We start from the raw sequence: 19,149 nt of genomic DNA on the forward strand, positions 1-19,149 counted from the left end.
TCAATTCCATCCTTCCTGAGCTCCACAGACGTTGATCATCCTTTATTCCTTCTTGAAAAAAAGGACAAAGCTCTCTATATTGTCTCTCTAATATCGTCCTTCATGAGGAACACCTAAACACACTGGCATGGAGTAATGAGAGAGAGATAGAGGGAGAGAGAGAGAGAGAGAGGTTGATCATCCTTTATTCCTTCTTGAAAAAAACGACAAAGCTCTCTATATTGTCTCTCTAATATCGTCCTTCATGAGGAACACCTAAACACAGTGACACGGAGTAATGTGAGAGAGAGAGAGAGAGAGAAAGAGAGAGAGAGAGAGAGAGAGAGAGAGAGAGAGAAAGAGAGAGGTGGTGAAGGTGAGACAATTAGGCTTGAAGGCGTTGTGACTCTTTTACTAAAAGAACAAAAAATCAGTAAGCAAACACAAAATCAAGTACTTATTAGTTATTTTCTTTGTTGTGAACAATGCAAGGAGGTGGATGTTAGGGCTTCGGGTGTGTCGTGAAGGCGGTGGTGCGATGATAGTCTAAATCCATGTTCTTTGGCAGAGGTAGTCACACCCAAACCCCTAAATTGTTGTGGAGAACATGAAAATTGATATCAAAGACTTAATATGCACATAAAGTCCAAAATTAGTTCTTTATATTTTCAAACCTGGATTTTACCTTCAATTTTATTTAGTCTCACAAAAAACCTACAACTTCATATCGATAGGCAACTTCATGTACTTTGACTTGGTTGACAGCTATTTAGGGTTACAAAAAAGCAGAGATGGTAAAGAGAAATGGGATCGTTCTAGAGAGGAGGAACAATTTCAACATTTGAAATGGAAAGGAGTGTGAAATATAGAGAGAGAGAAAGAAAGAGAGGGTAGATGGGATAAAGGGAAGCGTGGTATTTAAAACTCAAACCCCCTTTTTACGTATTCACCGAATAAGAATCGAGCTGTGGAAATCAACAAGGAATAATGGTTCATTTTGACCGATTCAATTTGAAGATGAGAGCGGAGACCAATTCAAGGAACATATTGGAATAAGTCTTCATTTTAACAGATTTAGTTTGATGAACGTGAGTTAGGTGAAAATTTCTAATAGATAAAAGTGAGAGTATGGATTCAACTTTTGACTAAATGAGATTCGATGCATAAAGTTGTTGTATATATTGCATAAGGGCTTATACGACTTAAAATTCAGCATTTGACTAAAAATGTTTTATAAAGTATAATATATATATATATATATATATATATATATATATATATATATATATATATATACACACACACACACTCACTCACTGAGTTTGAGAAAAGTATTTACTGTTGTTATTTCTAAAGCATATATATTTAAATTTTAATCAACTTACTATTTTGATATTATATAATACAAGTTTTAAAATAACTTTTTATTTAGAAATACAGAATTTATTTATGAAAATAGCACGTTTTAATATTCATATTTTTTCCTTTAAGTAAATTTTATCTAATGGTTTTTATGTTTATAATTTTAAAGTTTAATTATTGTATTTTGTAATTTATGATTTTGGCCCTTTAGTATATTTAAAAATTATATGTTTGGTCTCTTATAAAATTTATTTTTATATTCATTTATTTATATTAATTTTCTTAGGATATAATTTTGTTTATATTACTTACAAACGATGTTCCGTTACACCGTACATAATGAATTAAATAATAGTTGGCAAAAAAAAAATTAAAAGTAAATTATTCTAATTGTCCCTCGTGTAAGTGCCAAAAGGTACGTTTGGTTCCTATTTTCAAAATTTAATTCGGATTGTTCCTTGTTTGTTTAAAAGTTACCCGCTTACATCCCCGGACTTAAAAAGACAATTTTGCCCTTATTTATTTCTTTTTTGATTTCTTTTATATTTATTTTTTAGTTATTGAATTTTTTATTATAAAAAATAAGAGTAAATTACACTTTTAGTCCCACCCACCCCTTCCCTTTCCCATCTTTATCTCCAACACTCTCACCCTGCCCTCTTCTTCTCTATTTATCGGGCCACCATTCTCTCTTCTATTTCTCTTTCAAGCATTTTTCGGCAACACTAGACCTCTCCAACCGCCACCAACGTTGCTTTAATATGCTATATGCAGATCCAACGATATCGTAAAGCCCTCCTCCATCTGATTTAGATCCATTCTTTGTCGTCGTCAGCATCACCGCCACTTATCCAAGCCCATCCTAGAGGGTGGGCGATAGGGACGACCGTCCAGGACCCATCTTTTAAAGGGGTCCAAATTTTTTATGGAAATTGTTATATTTAGAAGATAATACAAATAATTTTCTTTTAATTATTGATTTATTATAAAAAGCTTGATGACATTTGTGTTTTTTATGGGTCTATTGTTTTCTCTCGTCTTGGACCCAAAATATATTTGGAACGACCCTGTACTTATCTCATTTTCCATATATATCTTACAAAACTAAATCGCCTTAATCATTAATCCATCACCGTTCCATTTCTGCACCATCAACAATGGATCGATTTTTGCTTGATTTTTTCCACCGGTATTAGATCTCTACCAGAAAAAGGTAAGATCCAGAATCTTCCTTGAAGAAAAAAAAACAAAGGTGTTGGATCTTCGGTGATGGGTGGAAAAAACATAGGATTTCAACCACAATGTTGGTCTTTCTCAATGCATAAATAGATTTCAGTTGCAAGTTTTCTGGCGGTAGATAACGTACTACAATATCGAGTAGGGGGTTTTTCTATATGTTGGTTTTCCGATGAATACATGGTCAGAAACAATGGGTGGTGGTGAAGCCAAATATGTAGTATGTAGGGAGGATAGAAGGGTTGTGCATGAATCTACAATAGTTTTTTATTTAGGAATTTATAGTTGGTGCTAGTAAGGTTTTTTAGTCGAATGGTTGTAGTGGGTTTTCCAGTGGTGTAAATTAGTGGTAGTGGTGATCAAGTATTTTCAACGATATAGAAAAATATTTTTAATAATTAAAAGTAATAAAAAATGTTTAATAACTGAAAAAAATAAAATTAAAAGAGGCATTATAGTCCCTTCATGTTTGATAAGTGATGAAATATATAAATTTAAACTATCGAGTTTGAAGCGTGCAATTTTGAACAATGTAATGAATGGTCCAAGTTAATTTTTAAAAATGATGATTAAACGTTCGTTATGAAATCTACTTAATTACTCAAAAATTAAATTCATTGTCCAGACTGTATAAAACTATAAAACCTTTACTCAAAGTATTTTTTGAATTTTAAAATTAAATTTTCTATTTTTTTCAAAAATGAGGACAACTCCCACTTCTTTGGTTCCACTTAGACGGTGCTTGAGAGTAAAAAGTTAATTTTCACAAAAAAAAAAAAAAAAAAAAAAAAAAAAAAATTGACATAATTTTTCCCAAAAACAGTTTTTAAAATATGTTTCCAATACACCAAAAATATCAAAAATCTACGATTCCAGATTTCTAAAAAATGTCAATTTTCTTCTTGCCAAAAAGAAAGAACATTTAAAAACATTTTAAAAATTAAGTCGAGTTAGTAAGTATTGCAAAATGCAAACACCCTCTTAACCTTCCGAGCCCTAGCTCTCAGGCGATTTCGGCTACCCTACCGCCGGTGCTTCCTTCTCATCCTCGGTGATGCGCTCACCTCCGTCAACCAATTTGTGATTTTATGTTCTAGTTCTAGATTTTCGTTCTGAATTTGGTTTTGATTTGTTGAAGGTTAGTCCACAGACTCGCAAAATGAGAGCTGCCTCTAAAAGAAGGGGTACTGAAATCAAATGACATCTATATCAATGCAGATAAGGCATCCGAACATCGAAAAAAATATGTTAGTGCTATCGTTCCTTTTCATCTACAGATTTCATCGAGAATCATGTAAGACCGTTCTCCCTGTTCCCAATTTTACTTGACATTTGGATGTCGTGACTGATCTCGGCAAATCTGATTTCGTGATTTAGAGTGAGGATATTTCTAATGACGTGATTTTTTTGAATATGCTTACTGGATTTCCTTCTTACTTAATATGCATGCATATCTCTGTCTTGTGTGATTTCAGAAGCCCCAACTACAGTATTATGTTCGATTTTGTATTTGTTGAGCTAAGGGTTAAATTAGGACTCATAGGGAGCAAATTTGTACTTTGGCTGTTGTAACCATTTTTCATTTTGAATTTCACAGAGCTAATTGATCTTTACCATGTTCAAGTTAGCAGGAGGATACTTGAGAAATGTTTGGGAAATAACAAATTATGTTGCTCAACACATTTCCAAGGACACTTGATCTTGTTAAATGTGTGGTAAATGGGTATGTTTATATCAAAGAAGCTGTGTCTAGAATGCTTTTTATGATGTTCTCTTTTTTGATTAATTTAGTTCATTGATCCTTTTTTTTATTGATAGGTTCTTGTGGGTTGTTAGATACCTGAATATTGATTAATTGCAGATGTTAAGAACAAGTGGGTAAAAATCTAATTGTCCAGAAGAAGTGAAATGACTTTGATAGGATCAAGATCATGTTGGCAAAGATAAAAATAACTTAACTTTCAGTTTGCAGTTTTAAAGATTGAATAAATACCCAACTGTTTCTAGAATATGGCTTTTCATTCATGCCTATTTGGGATGATTTTTTTCTCTAACTGTTTTAATATGATGGCAAAACACTTATTTTTGTAGTGAAGTTGCATCTTTTTTCCAATGTATGCAGCAAAAATGGATTTTTTTTGCCTATCTTTGTAGCCATTTTTCATATTGATACAAGTTTATGCTATTGTTTACTAAATTGGTTGTTAAAAATGGTAAAATTATAGTAAAGCACTCATTGCTTATATTCGTTTGTAGATCATATTACATTTTACTTATAGCAATTGTTCTAATTTGTGATATGGCAGAAGGCTGGAGTTGTAAGATTAAAGAAGGAAACCACAACCTAATTAATATCATATTGCCCAGTTGGCCGAGATGAGACCATGTAATAACAAATTTAAACATTGCTCCTAATCAAGATATGATTATGTTTGTATAGAAACAATAAATATGAGAAAGATATCTAATTAATTTTTAATCTATATTGTACACTTGTTTTATAGTAACAGATAACGAAGCATAGAATACGACCATCGACTGTACACATCGATATGGGAACAGCTTTTCAATAACTTCTGATATCCTCAGCCACCTCCAACTTTTAGCACTTGACAGCATCAGTCCCTCTGCTTTATTCTGTGGCCCTCAAATTTTTTAGATTAACAGGCCAAGAGCTTAAACTTTAGCTTTATGACCAATAGAACTAATAATACCGGACATCAATTGAGTTGCATAAACCTTTCCAAGTTAATAACACAAATAACATGGATATCAAATCATTTTGTAAGATTGCATTGCAGGGTATATTTCAAAACAACAAATTAGTAGTATAGTAGATGTCAGTTACAATGGACGAGAGCCATCATGCAATGAATTGGTCAAATGATGAATTATGAAAGAATGATGAGCACAAAGGAAAGTTGCCAAAATTGGTCGACCAACTGGATTAAAAATCGGTAGCTGTAAGTTATAAGTGAGAGAAGAGTTTTGGGATATTTAGTATTACATTTATATAATGTTATTACATTTATATAATGTTCTTTTACCCGTGTTTTGTACTTGTCTCTTACACTTGACAAGACAAATGTGTCGGTACAATTGGATCACAAGGGAGGAGAAAACTAGAAGAGAGTTTATTATTAAGCAAGAGCCAAGAGGAGGAATGATCTGATTTAAACAACATATCTATATATACACAAACACACTCAAATAACTTATTAATTAACACTCTTCCATAATTTAGTCTGACATTAGTTGCTTCCCGCGGCACTCCCCGTCTAACTGCTTCTTTATTTAGCCCCTTGCAATTATTGAACCTCAATTCTTGGATAGATGACATGTTGGTTAACCACATGGGCAGTTCTTTTATTCCGAATCTATTTATGCATAACAAAGTCAGTGAGGTGAGGTGTTGTAGTTCTTCTGGCATTAACTCCCAATGATCCCAACCTCTCAATTCTAACAACTGAAGGTGGTTACTTAACTTCTCGATGCCTTGGAGACTCGGGAAAGAATCGAGCTCCTTTGAGAACAGACCAAGTGTCAACTCATTTAAGAAGGCAAAACAGTTGAACATTCCGTGAGGCAAGGAAGTCAGTTTGTCATAATTGTTAATAGACAAAGTCTTCAAAGAATGACACTGGTTAGTTATATTTGAAAGACTGGGACACATGAAAATTTCTAAACATTCAAGAGATGTGAGGCCTTGTATGCTCTTAATGGACACCAGACCTGTGCATTGAGATATGCGTAAGGAAACAAGAGGATGGGGATGGTATTCATCTAAGCAAATAATGTTTGGGCAAACATAAATATCCAACTTCTCGAGGACAGGCGATATCGTTTTTGAGCTGTTGGGTTCTCCGTCTATCCACTTTTCCAGTCTTTCCAAAAAATACAGTCCGAGCGATCTCAACGATAGAGACAAAGGTTTCGTTGACCCGGTAACATCGGAACTCCTTAAGCATGTCAAGCTATCCATTTGTATTAACAGAAGATTCTGAAGATGTGGTAGGTGCTCAAGCGTCGGAAGAGAGAGGTAGCTCCTACAGTCATATAATGTGATTGACACGAGCTTGTCAAGGGGTGTCCATTTCCCTTCGATATCGATTGCCATCTTCATTACCCATTCTGGAAAATTATCACCATAAAATCTTGTAATTTCCAATTTTTTTACATCTCTAGGGGGTTGCAAGCCTTCCAATACATCCTTCTCGTTTTTGTTGTCACCTCCACAGTCCCGACTCCATTCCAATTCGATGTCGTATAAATTTTTCTTTCTGGATAAGTCTGCCTTGACAGCATCCTCTTTGCTCCTAACATTCTCTAGTTTGGAGATACAAAGCCTTCCACTAAGGTTATTCAAATGGCGTAGCTCTTCTATACCATGTCTCTTCCTTTTAAGCACTATGAAGCAAGGCAAAGTTTGAAGAGAAGTCAGCTGTCCTACGATATTGGTAGGAATGTTTTTGTCACACTGGAAATATCGCAGGCTTATCAAATTTCTCATGGCTTCTGGAAACTGCTCAATGTCGTCAGACAACTTTAGAGTTTGCAAGTGGTATAATTTACCAATAGATTCAGGAAGAACACGGATTCTCGTATATGCCAAATCCAGATACCTAAGATGCACCAACCTTCCAATTGAATCGTCTAACTCCCGTATTAAATAACATTTGAGTTGTAGGATTCGTATGCACTTTAATCGTTGAAATGGAAATTTCATATCAACTTCACCTTCGATGAATAATGTATGCAAAGTTCTAGCCTCTGTATTCCTTTCAATGAACATAGAAACCTCTGCTACCAGTTTAATGTTCTGTTTTTGGTAAAAGGCAAGATGTTTAACCTGAGGCATACATGCAATATCATCATTTGTCGCATCCTCCAGACATAGGCTTTCATGTTTTGAAAGTGATAATGAAGGATCATGCACCAGATCGTGCATGCTACAACGAGTGATGTGACCATACTCATCCCTTTCAACATCTTGGAACAACGAATTGCTGACCAAAATTTGAAAAATATCATTCCCCACATCCTCCATCTCCTTGTTTCTTTCCTCATCCGCTTGAACCAACCCTAAAGCCATCTAAAGCCGGACCAATTCTTCCCTTTCCATGACCGTATCTTTCTTAAAGATGGAACAATATACAAAACATTGCTTGACGATAGAATTGGGGAGATTATCAAAGCTCAGTTCCAAACTCTTTTGAACTCTATCCCTTTCTTCTTCCAGATCCCAAACTTTGCTATTTTTGATGGCCAACCACTTCTCTATGTCATTGTAATGTGCCAACATGCCACCCATTACATTTAAAAGCAATGGTAAACCACCACATTTTTTTACAATCTCATGGCCTATCTCCTCCAGTTCTAGAGAGGATGATGTGCCTGCCACAAACACTCTTTCTCTGAAGATGTCCCAACAATGATCATCGGAAAGACCTTTTAAAAGGCATGAATCCATGTGCATATCATGAGTTCCGATTTCAAGCTTCCGTGTAGTGACAAGAATGCCACTTCCATTTTGTGAGCTTACATTTAGCATACAACTCCTAAACTCTTCCCAGTATGGCCTTTCTTCGATCCAAACGTCATCTAAGACGAGCAAATATCTTTTTGATGTCAATTGCTCGTTAAGACTTCCAATTAAATTGGTCCTTAAGTCCGAGGTAGGTTTCTTTTTGTCAAGAGATTCGTAGATCTTGGCAAGAAGTGTATTGATGTCAACCTTAACCGACACACACAACCATGCTTTAACATCAAAATGTTGCTCGATCTTTTTATCATTGTAGACCGACTTAGCCAAAGTGGTCTTCCCAATCCCGCCCATTCCCACAATGGGAACAATGCTAAGCTTTTCTTCTTTTCTTGATTTGGTTAAAAGTTCAATGATATGGAGTTTATCATTATCCCTCCCAACAATTTTAAATTCTTCTTGATTTGGAACAGTCTCTCCAATAGAGATGATCTAGAACAGGGCCTGCAGGGAGTTCATTTTGTAGTCCTAAACTATCTGCTTCTGTATTGATCTTAAGTAACTTTTCATTGATGTTTTGGATTTTATGACCTATTTTATAACGAAAGGAGAACCTTTTCAAGCTTGGAAGGCACATTACCTTTCTTGTTATCTGATCTTGTTTCTTTATTTGACGCCTCAACATTTCGTAATCAACCTCATCCAACACATCATCAGCTTCACCCACTACATCTTTTAGCTGCTTCAGCCACACCATCACAACCTCTGATTCCTTTTTTTGCTCCGCATCACGTAACTTGGCACGAATCAGGTCTAATGTTCTGTGAAGGCTGGTCAGCTTTTCTTCGTAACCCCATGCAATGGCGAGTTCACCCGCAGCAATAGACAACACCTTTTTTAATATCCCCTCAGCAGCAATAGTGACTAATGCTTCAGCCATTTTCACTGTTTACAAGAGAGAGGAATAGCAAATGAATGGTGGAAGAAAGATAGAACACAATAAGAATCTATGAGATGGGGGAACAAAGAGAGACCCAATGAATGGAAATGGAGATTTATTTGGTGGCGTGTGTAGTGGAAAATGGTATCGAATCAGAATTGAAGGTGTCTACTAAGTTATACCTTTCCTAAGTTACAAGTTTATAACATACACTTCGCTAATTTTCTTTTCTTTTCTTTTCTTTTTACAATCTGTCATTATTACTTATCTAAAATATTAATATATCATTATATTTTATGTTTTAATAGTTAACATATAATATTTCATATATAAACTAGAATTGATCTTTTAATTTAACTGGTACAGTTTCATTTACCTTTTGATATAATTCTATATTGTAATATAGAACATAATAATTTAAAATATATCTATTAAATATTAATACATGCTAACTATCATAACATATATACCAGAAAACAAATACAAATACATCCAGCAGGATATAATATTTTCTTTAGATTTCTGAATTGACTTTGTAATAATATTTCTTCCATGTCAAAACATACAACGTTGTAATTAATTAAAAACTAATTTATTAGAGTTTTTTAATAACAGTTAAATAGGTAAAGATCGACTAAGGATGAATAATTAAGAAAACTATGACTTTCATGATAACTCATTAGAGGTTGTTATTATTAAGAATGATTTAATTTTATTATAAGCATTGACCTTCAACTAACCCATCAAAGTCTACGTATATTATCTATATTATCTATAATTTTATACGTACTCGTCTCTTTCCTTACAATTAGCGTTTGTTGTAACTCAGAATCAAGCAATTTTAAATAACGAGTTAATCTTCACCTAACCCATAAATTTGGCTTATAAATTGCATTGGTGTCTTCAGAAATTTCACACATACTTACTCTAATGTATACAGATTCATAAAGTGAAATTTACTAGTCTATATATTGATTTTAGGTAGTTTCAAAATTTCGATATATTATCTGGTTTCAGATACATACATCACCCATGCATGCATGGTGTCCTTTTTGGATTTCATTTTACTAACAGTGTCATCATGCAGGTGCGGTATCTAGTCAAAAACCCGGAAGCGCATCCATAGATCCCATCGGTGGCCAGCGGAGGGACAAAATGAATTATTTGACTTCATATACTTCTCCACCACGGAACCTGCCTTGTGGAGATCTACTTGGTAAACTCTGATATAAATTTTAATTTATAAGATCCCTTAATGATGATTTGATGTAATTAACGTCGACCAGAAATTACTTTTGTTAAAAAAAAAATATTCTATTAAGTTTTAACTTGCACACCTCATACCAAGCATATATAGAGAATTCTTTGAAATGGTATTCAAGTAATTAAAAGTATTAGCTGCTTATTATGATCAATATTTGATTAACCTATCATCTGTTATTGCTTCAAAGGAAATAGGGACGACTACCACAAAATCTGTGTTCCTCTTTATAATGCATCAATGGAAGGTGATTGGAAGGCTGCTCAGGACATCTTTGACAAACATCAACATCTAGATCTGGTAGGGTTTGGTATCAGTCAAAATTATGATACTGCTCTTCACATTGCAGCATCCACAAAAAGAACCGAGTCCGGGAAACAGTTTGTAAATAATCTATTGAGTAAGATGACAAACCAACAATTACAACTTCAGAACATGCACCACAACACCGCACTGTGTTTAGCAGCAGAAAGTGGAAATGTCGAAATTGCTAAGATATTAATTCAAAAGAATAAGGCCCTGCTGGAAATTCCTGGTAATCAAGGAATGATGCCACTTCATATGGCATCAATACATGGAAATGACATTGTGCGTTATCTCTTTCACAATTCTAGGCAGATGACCGGTGATCTTTGGACAGATCAGAATCGTAGTCAGGTTCTCCAAAACTGTGTAGAGGTTGATATGTTTGGTAAGTAGTTGTTGCACCTTTCTTGTTCTTTTATCTGGGTCGTGAGATTAAACTCCCAAGTTTTCTACACCAAATTTTTTCATGTCCATTCTTCTTACATGATAGTATGCATGATCTTTTTTTTAGGATGGGTTAATTTCAAAGGAAAATTGTTAAGGCGATTGTATTTAGAGTTTGTTGGAAATGTAACATCTTACCGCTTTACGTGACTGTTAAATATTTTGTAGATATTGCCTTGACTATAGTGACTGAGCGACCAGAACTTGCTGTTAATGGGAATGTACTCCAAGTTCTTGCTCGAAAGACGTATGCATTTGAACTGCATCATACACCGCCTTTTTACCGGAGAGCCATACATCGATGTTAGTATTTCTATTCTTATTTATTTCTCCACTACATATCTTTTAGCCAGATTTATGGATCACTTATTACTCAAAAAGTATTTGGTGTCCTTAACTTGGTTTCTTACTAGATCCTGCAGAAGAACTGACTGATGCCACACGATTACTTCGAATCGTTTGGTCAAATATTCTGAAGTTGCCCATCGACACAGTTGATGACATTCTCAGAGGCCCTGCGGACGTTATCAAAGGACCATCAGACATAATTATTACCGAAGATGGAAAGAAAAAGCCGAAGTACTCTTCACGAGTACTATTCATTGCTGCAAAAATGGGAAATACTAAATTTCTAGTTGAGCTCATCCGTGAATATCCTGATTTAGTATGGAAGACAGACGACAACAACCAAAGTATATTTCATGTTGCTGTCTCACACCGTCATGTAGATATCTACTGCCTTCTCTATGAGCTCGGCTCAATGCAAAACATGATAACATCTCTCCAAGACGTGGAAGGAAATAACATGTTGCACTTAGCTGGGAAGAGGTCAAAGACAAATAGACCTCACGAAACTTCAGCACTTGGTCTACAAGTGCAACATGACATGTTATGGTTCATGGTATGTACTTCCTTTTGTCTGAGATTCTCGGACCATAGATTTTTGCATATGCCAATTTCTTCCTACATTAACCAGTTGTAGCGTTTATACGGGTACAAACTAGCTAACCAGTTATTACAATATTTATATTTCTTGAATCTGGTTTGGCATGCCACTAATAGAGCATCTCCAATGGTTACACTCTTTAATACTTGTTACCTAAGCTTCCTCTAATTTAACTTATTTTCACAAAACTTTCTCTATTAATTGGTTTTAACAAAGTTATACTTATCTTTTGTCATAAAATTCCGTCTTATGATTTATCATATTTCTAGATATATAGTATGTTATATCATCGAAAAATAGCATAAGTTAACAATTAAACTTAAATAAATAAAAAAAATAAAATCCTATTACGCATGTGACCAAAATATTTTTTAATTTTAAATATATATATATATATATATATATATATATATATATATATATATATATATATATATATATATATATATATATATATATATATATATATATATTGTTTCTAAAGTTTCGCCAAATACATTTAATTGATATAATAATTTCTATGAAATATTTTTAATTTTTCTATATATAATTAAATATACTAATTTACCAAAAAGTAATAATGATTTCATATTTAAATATAAAAAGGGTGGAAAATGAAACCTTATCATGCAAGGCCAAGGGCTAAAATGTACAAAACATAAAAGAAAATTAAGAGGTTGGAGTTCGAGTGGTTAAAAGTGACCTTTTAGAAAACCTTCACATGTGGAGATTTTCTAAATTTAAAACACACAGGAGCACACAAATGGTTTATTTTCTTCGACAACCATCTCTCCCCGGGTTGTACTAGAAGAAGATAGGCCACAGATCTGATCAACTTCATACAAGAATACTAAAATTATATTAGAGTTGGATAGTTTCAATGGCTCATGACAATCTAATATATTACTTATGTTAAGTGCTAGCTTACTCGATCGATACTTTATTTGGACTAGTTACTTCATTTTACAGGTTCAAGATCTATGATGTCAAATTAAATGTTTCATATGAGGTTATTCAAATAGTAACACACCAACTTAATTTTTGCCATAACAATCTATGTTGTATGTTTTAGAGGACTTTGAATATGATGAACAGCTTTCAGTTTTACATTTGAAATACAAACCAGGTAAAATAATCACATTTTTTTGAGGTCGTAGGAAGTAGAGGCTAACATCTCTCCTTTTCACCGTGAAACGAAGAACAACAATGGTCAAACACCATATGAATTATTCATGCTTGAGCACAAAGAACTATTCTCTGCACATGAAAAATCCGTCAAAGAGACAGCGAACCAGTGCTTGGTGGTTGCAGCGGTCATAGCTACCATTGGATTCACAGCAGCTTTTACACTCCCAGGGGGTTACAATCAAGATAATGGTATTCCTATTTTCCGCCGTAACCAAGTGTTCATAATCTTCTCCATATTTAATGCCCTCTCTTTGTCATCCTCTTCCATTTCGATCCTCATATTCTTATCTATTCACATAAAAAGGCAACATGGTTTTCTGCAATCAGTACATAGAAAACTGATGACAGGCATAGCAGGACTCTTATTCTCAGTAGCATCGATGTTGTTCTGTTTTTGTACCTGTTTCTTCATTTATTATCAGGACAAGTTAGTTTGGGTACCAATCTTTATCACCTTGTCGATTTTAATGTCAATGCTATCATATGGCATGTATCAGATGGATATAACTGCTGAATTTTTTCAACAAGCATTTGGTTCTAGGAGTCACTTCAGTATGCAGAGAAAACATAAACTTTACTATCAAAATCCAAGATTCTAGTCATGTATTCTGAGTGCAAAGTCTAATTTTCAGATACTGTGATGCTTTCTTTAATCGGAAGATGTTGTTGGCGGATGATAATGTACTTTTTGAAGCAAATTGTATTTAAGTTGGGAAAATGACTTAAAAGCCCAACGAAGTTTCCAAACCATTCAAAAAACCTCAATAATTTTTTGTTTGTACATAAAAACCCAACGAACTTAACCTTTTGTCTAAAAAGTCCAACAAAGTTCCAAATCGTTCAAAAAATCTCAACTTTGTTTTGTTTAAGTTCGTTGGGTTTTTTTTTGAACAGTTAAAACATGATTGGAGTTTTTTAAACGTTTTGGAAACTTCGTTGGTCTAACAAGTCATTTTCCGGATACGCTAATAAGCCACGTCATCTGTTTCTCTTAATTGACTTTCAGGAAAGTATAACTTAATTAGGCTTTTTAGACAAAATGTTAAGTTTGTTGGGTTTTTTTTAACAGACAAAACATGATTGAGGTTTTTTGAATGGTTTGGAAACTTCGTTGGGCTCGTAAGTCATTTTCCCTATTTAAGTTTATCATAGATGGTGATGTCTTTAAGTAAATAATTAAACTCTTTCTTTTCGTTGCAATCGGTTTCCGTAATAAAATGTGGTATCCACACCTTGATGGTTAAACAGCTAAACGAAGAATGTGGTAAACTGGTAATATATATATATATATATATATATATATATATATATATATATATAGAAGGGTTCAACTGAGAAAAAAAAAAGATTGAGAATAGCGGAAATCATTCTCAGCAAATCATTTATTTTTGCCGCAAAAGCCTTCAGACTACTAGGTGTGGACAACATGTTACCACACCCAAAAGGTGCCATATCAGCATCCTACTCATACATGGTGTTATAACACCCAAGGTGCAAATGCGCAACATCTAATAACATGTGATAACACCAATTATTTTCCATTTTATTTTTTATTTTTTTTTTGATGTTTTTTTTTCTATATTTCGAATTTGTTATTTATTTATTTATTTATATTTGAAAAGTAAAAAATAAAATTTTAATAAATCTTAAATTAAAAACAACATTAAAAAAATTACAACAAAACACAAAAACATTTAAAAACCTAAAATAAATAACAAAAAAAAAGATGATAAAACCTACATTTTTTGCCCTAAAACTATTCATCTTCATCTTCGTGATCAACATAGATGTAATCCGCCAAGTCTTCACAGAGTTGCTTGTGGTTTCGCTGATCTTGAATATCGACCACTCTATGTAAATATTTTGATGTCCCAGGTTGAAATTGCACATGTCTTGGTTCCGTAGGAGAATACGTTGCAATATTGTGTCCTCTATCTTCAACAACCATGTTATGCATTATGCTACATGCATACATGATATATCGTAGAGTATCTAACTCATAAGGTCTCGCCGCATGTTCAACAATGTGCCATTTTGATTTCAAAACCCCAAAAGCACGTTCAACGTCCTTACATGCTCCTTCTTGTCGTCTCTTGAAATATTTGTCCCTTAGATCTATTGGGTGTCGAAACGCCTTCACAAACGTAGAATATTCTGGATATATTTCGTCTGTAAGGTAATACCCGAACTTATATTCATTTCCATTCACTGTGAAAGGAGCATCTGGGGCTTTTCCTGACAAAAGATCGTCAAATATCGATGATTGATCTAGAACGTTGACGTCGTTGTTAGAACCCGCAACCCCGAAAAAAGCAGGCCAAATCCATAAATCTTGTGAAGCAACAGCCTCTAATACCAACGAAGGTGCTCCATGATGACTGCTCGAATACTAGCCTTTCCACGCCACAGGGCAATTTCTCCATTTCCAGTGTGTGCAGTCAATGCTCCCAAGCATACCCAGAAAACCATGTCTTTCTTCATGTGCCACATATAATTGTTGCATATCATGAAACGAAGGTTTGCGTAAATATTGGTCACCGAAGGTTTCAACAACACCTCTTGCCAATAAATACAAACTTTCTCATGCGGTCCTCTTAGACATTCTCATATAACTGTCAACAGAATCGGGCGACTCCCCCATTGCCATAAGTTTAATTGCAGCAACACATTTTTGCAACCCTGTGAAGCCTCGTTTGCCTCTGGCATCATATCTCATTTGGAAAAATTCATACCTAAATAAATATTAAACACGTAAAAATTATATTTATTTTTATCTAAAAGTAACATTTTATAAATTATAAAAGTTGAAACAAACGATACCTAATTATATAATAAACAAACGATACCTAATTAAATATTAAACATGTAAATTTTTATTTATTTTATCTAAAAGTGACATTTTGTAAATTATAAAATTTGAATCAAACGATACCTTGCTTCCATAGCGTTGGCTATCCTTTCAAAGACATTTTTTCGCAAACGAAATCTTCTTTTGAAATCGCTTGGCTGGTAGACACAATTTTCCTCAAAGTAATCGTTAACTAGTTGCCGATGCCCTTCCTCACGATCTCTATTTAACGCCGCACGTTGCGTGAGTAGTGGAGCTGGATCTGGCTGTAGTAGGCTGTCTGTGTAATACTGGTACATCATACTCACGAACAAATCGTCTTCGTCGTTATCATCATTGTACGGATGAGCCGGATCAAATTCATTCATAGTTGATTGATTTTTGTGTTTGTGTTTTGAGTGATATAGAAATAAAGATAGATATACAGAAATATGTGTAGTAAAAAGAATGAGATATATATATATATATATATATATATATATATATATATATATATATATATATATATAAAAAGAAAATGCAATTAGTGATTTTTTTTATATTTAAAGTTACCGTTTTTAAACGGTTTGAATTTGTAAACGGTCAAATTTTACGCGTTACGAAATGTTACCACAATCATGCGACTTAACATAACACACAATAACGGGAGGGGGGGTGTTCCCCCATTAGGGCGCTGCCACATCGGATAACGCCACATGGGCGTTGCCCACACCCGCCCCTCTCAACGTACCGGCGGAAATGAGAAAGGAATACACATGTATTTTCCAACAAAATATATTTCCTTAAACTATTTTAATCATTACCTTAATATATACAAAAACATAGTTTTTTTCGTTTTTTTAAATTTTTAGAAGCTATTTTTATCAAAAAATGATTTTAAATATACCAAAGTTCATGATTTTTTATTCTCTACAAATAGACATCCATATTGATATAGTTTTAAGATAATTTTTTTTTATATTTTCAGCTATCATTATTCATAAGTGAATAAAAATGCATCAGATTTTATTACAGTACATTCGTTATTGATTTATGAAAAAAAATTATGATTTTTTTTTTTTTACAATTTAAGTATCATTCATATATGAATACGGCATATAATAAACATAGTATATTCATATTTTAATATTGGACGATGCATTCACTTGTGAATATTAACATAGTATATTCACTTGTGAATATTAGATGGTATATTCACTTATGAATATTAAATGATATTTCATATGTGAATATTACATAATATTACATGGTATATCACATGTGAATATTACGTAGTATATTCATTTGTGAATATTAAATGATATATTCACTTATGAATATTACACAATATATTCACATATGAATATTACAAGGTATATTCACTTGTGAATATATTCACTTATGAATATTTGAAGGTATTTTGACAAATATATATAATTTTTATATGTTATTCACATATGCATAACATACAAACTTGTATATTTGTTAATAATCATATATTGATTCAGGTGAAAAAACATATTCATATGTGAATATAGCGTGGTAATTTAGTTTATGCATTTCATCAAACAGTTGGAGTACATACAAGTTAAGTATTTTAAAAATGTTAAAAACATCAAGTTATCAATTCCAAATCATCATATACTTCCGATTTCGACATCAAATGCGACATCCTATGTCTGATCGATTTCTCATTTTGATTTTGATTTCCGAAAATCCGATTGGTAACCTGTGAGTACCAATTCTAAATCCTTTAATGTCGACTGTGACTGCGAGTCCAGAACTCTGATTCCAATTTCATGAACAGCGAAGAAATTCCGGTTTAGTTGAAGAAATATGGATTATTATTGAAGGTTGGAGGAAAAATTTTGATGATAAACGAACTGTTATCGAATTCTCTATAGTTACGTATTTGAGATTAAAGGTTATTAACATATTTACAAGTTTGTCACCGTATCTTTTTATGCTTAGATTAAATGAGTGGCTGAGAATGATTCCCCCATTCTCAACCTTTTTTATTTTCTCAATTGAACCCACCTCTCTCTCTCTCTATATATATATATATATATATATATATATATGGGTAAGTTCATTCTACCTTAATAGGTTGTTGCCTTGCTTAATGTTTATATGAATGACGATCCATTGAAAGTATTATAATTTTTTTTCATGTATTTATTGACAGACTTTATACTTTTTTTTGAAACCGCAAATATACTAAACTATTCCTAAATTAATTTATCTATGTACACATCGGGACTTGAACACTTAACCTCAAAGAAGAAGGATAATACCAAATACCGTTGGGCAAGAAGCCATTTGGTGACAAAACTTATACATGAGTTAGACTTTCTTAATATATTGTAGAACTAAGTAACTAACTTTAACCATCACCTAACACTACTAGAACAAATTTATTGGGTAGTTTGTTACAACATACTAATGGTTTGCCACGAAAATCAACAAATTTTCATCCCGGCCGTAATTTGTTGAGAAAACTACGATTTCATTTTTCTAGTTTTGAATGTTAGTAAAAAGAACTTAGTTTCAAATATTAGGGTAAAAATGGCTAATTAGGCTTGTATTGTTTTTCACTATATTTCCCAAAAATCAATACAAATACATGTTAGTACTTGATTCTTCCATCATTTATGGTTTTGAGCATTCCTATTGGATATGTTGCTATCAAATATCATCTAGGTAATAGAATCTAATCCAATTTCATCATCAATTGCAATATCCCCAATTTGGGTTTTCTAAGTTTATGTGGTTTTCATCCAAATCATCAAATCCACCAATATAGTGATTGGATTGAGACTATAAGCATCAAAACTATTCAATGAAGATTAGAAACAAAAACCCTAACCATTAGAAGAAGTAAATTTCAACATTTGGGGTTTCCCCAAACCTTGAATTCTAAAATTAGAGTTAGAAGAGAAAATATTATACCTACCAAGCTTCTGATTCCACATTCCTTTGCTTAGGATGCTCAAGTCTTGTCTTGGATCAAACCTTAGATGAAAAATAGACTAAAATCACCATGAGAGAGCATTTTATCTTCCCCTCCATGTTATTTATGATCGAGGGGAAATGGGTGCATCTTATTTCCCCAACATTTTCACACTTGGCCCCTATATTTACATCATTTGTCAACTTTACCATTACTTCATTTATTTTC

At 33.2% G+C, this 19,149-nt stretch overlaps 2 protein-coding genes, 1 long non-coding RNA gene and 1 pseudogene across 7 annotated transcripts; 2 read left to right on the forward strand and 2 right to left on the reverse strand.

Annotated features, from left to right (window-relative positions):
* The first annotated feature begins 3,530 nt into the window (after window positions 1-3,530).
* LOC145086360 (uncharacterized) lies at window positions 3,531-5,524 on the forward strand. Of its 5 annotated transcripts, XR_013700406.1 has the most exons (4): window positions 3,531-3,628; window positions 3,716-4,300; window positions 4,884-4,963; window positions 5,082-5,524. It is a non-coding gene; the product is annotated as an uncharacterized LOC145086360 (long non-coding RNA). The 5 variants fall into 5 exon arrangements; XR_013700404.1 differs by lacking the exon at window positions 5,082-5,524 and having other exon boundaries at window positions 4,884-5,058; XR_013700405.1 differs by lacking the exons at window positions 4,884-4,963; window positions 5,082-5,524 and adding an exon at window positions 4,396-4,877.
* Window positions 5,525-5,750: 226 nt separating this feature from the next.
* On the reverse strand, window positions 5,751-9,016 carry LOC145089316 (putative disease resistance protein RGA3; annotated as a pseudogene).
* A 1,484-nt stretch (window positions 9,017-10,500) lies between these two features.
* LOC145089317 (uncharacterized) lies at window positions 10,501-13,658 on the forward strand. Its single transcript, XM_079027767.1, has 5 exons — window positions 10,501-10,951; window positions 11,179-11,313; window positions 11,424-11,911; window positions 13,114-13,333; window positions 13,567-13,658. Exons 1-5 carry the CDS (start codon window positions 10,501-10,503, stop codon window positions 13,656-13,658), a joined length of 1,386 nt encoding a protein of 461 aa, XP_078883893.1.
* A 1,242-nt stretch (window positions 13,659-14,900) lies between these two features.
* LOC145089318 (uncharacterized) lies at window positions 14,901-16,360 on the reverse strand. The gene is made up of 3 exons (XM_079027768.1): window positions 16,077-16,360; window positions 15,758-15,876; window positions 14,901-15,493 (listed from the first exon to the last, which is right to left on the reverse strand). Exons 1-3 carry the CDS (start codon window positions 16,358-16,360, stop codon window positions 14,901-14,903), a joined length of 996 nt encoding a protein of 331 aa, XP_078883894.1.
* Between the last annotated feature and the right edge of the window lie 2,789 nt (window positions 16,361-19,149).

The sequence above is a fragment of the Lactuca serriola genome, chromosome 2, assembly GCF_051521515.1.
Source record: "Lactuca serriola cultivar US96UC23 chromosome 2, Lser_US96UC23_V15, whole genome shotgun sequence".
Taxonomy (NCBI): Eukaryota; Viridiplantae; Streptophyta; class Magnoliopsida; order Asterales; family Asteraceae; genus Lactuca; species Lactuca serriola.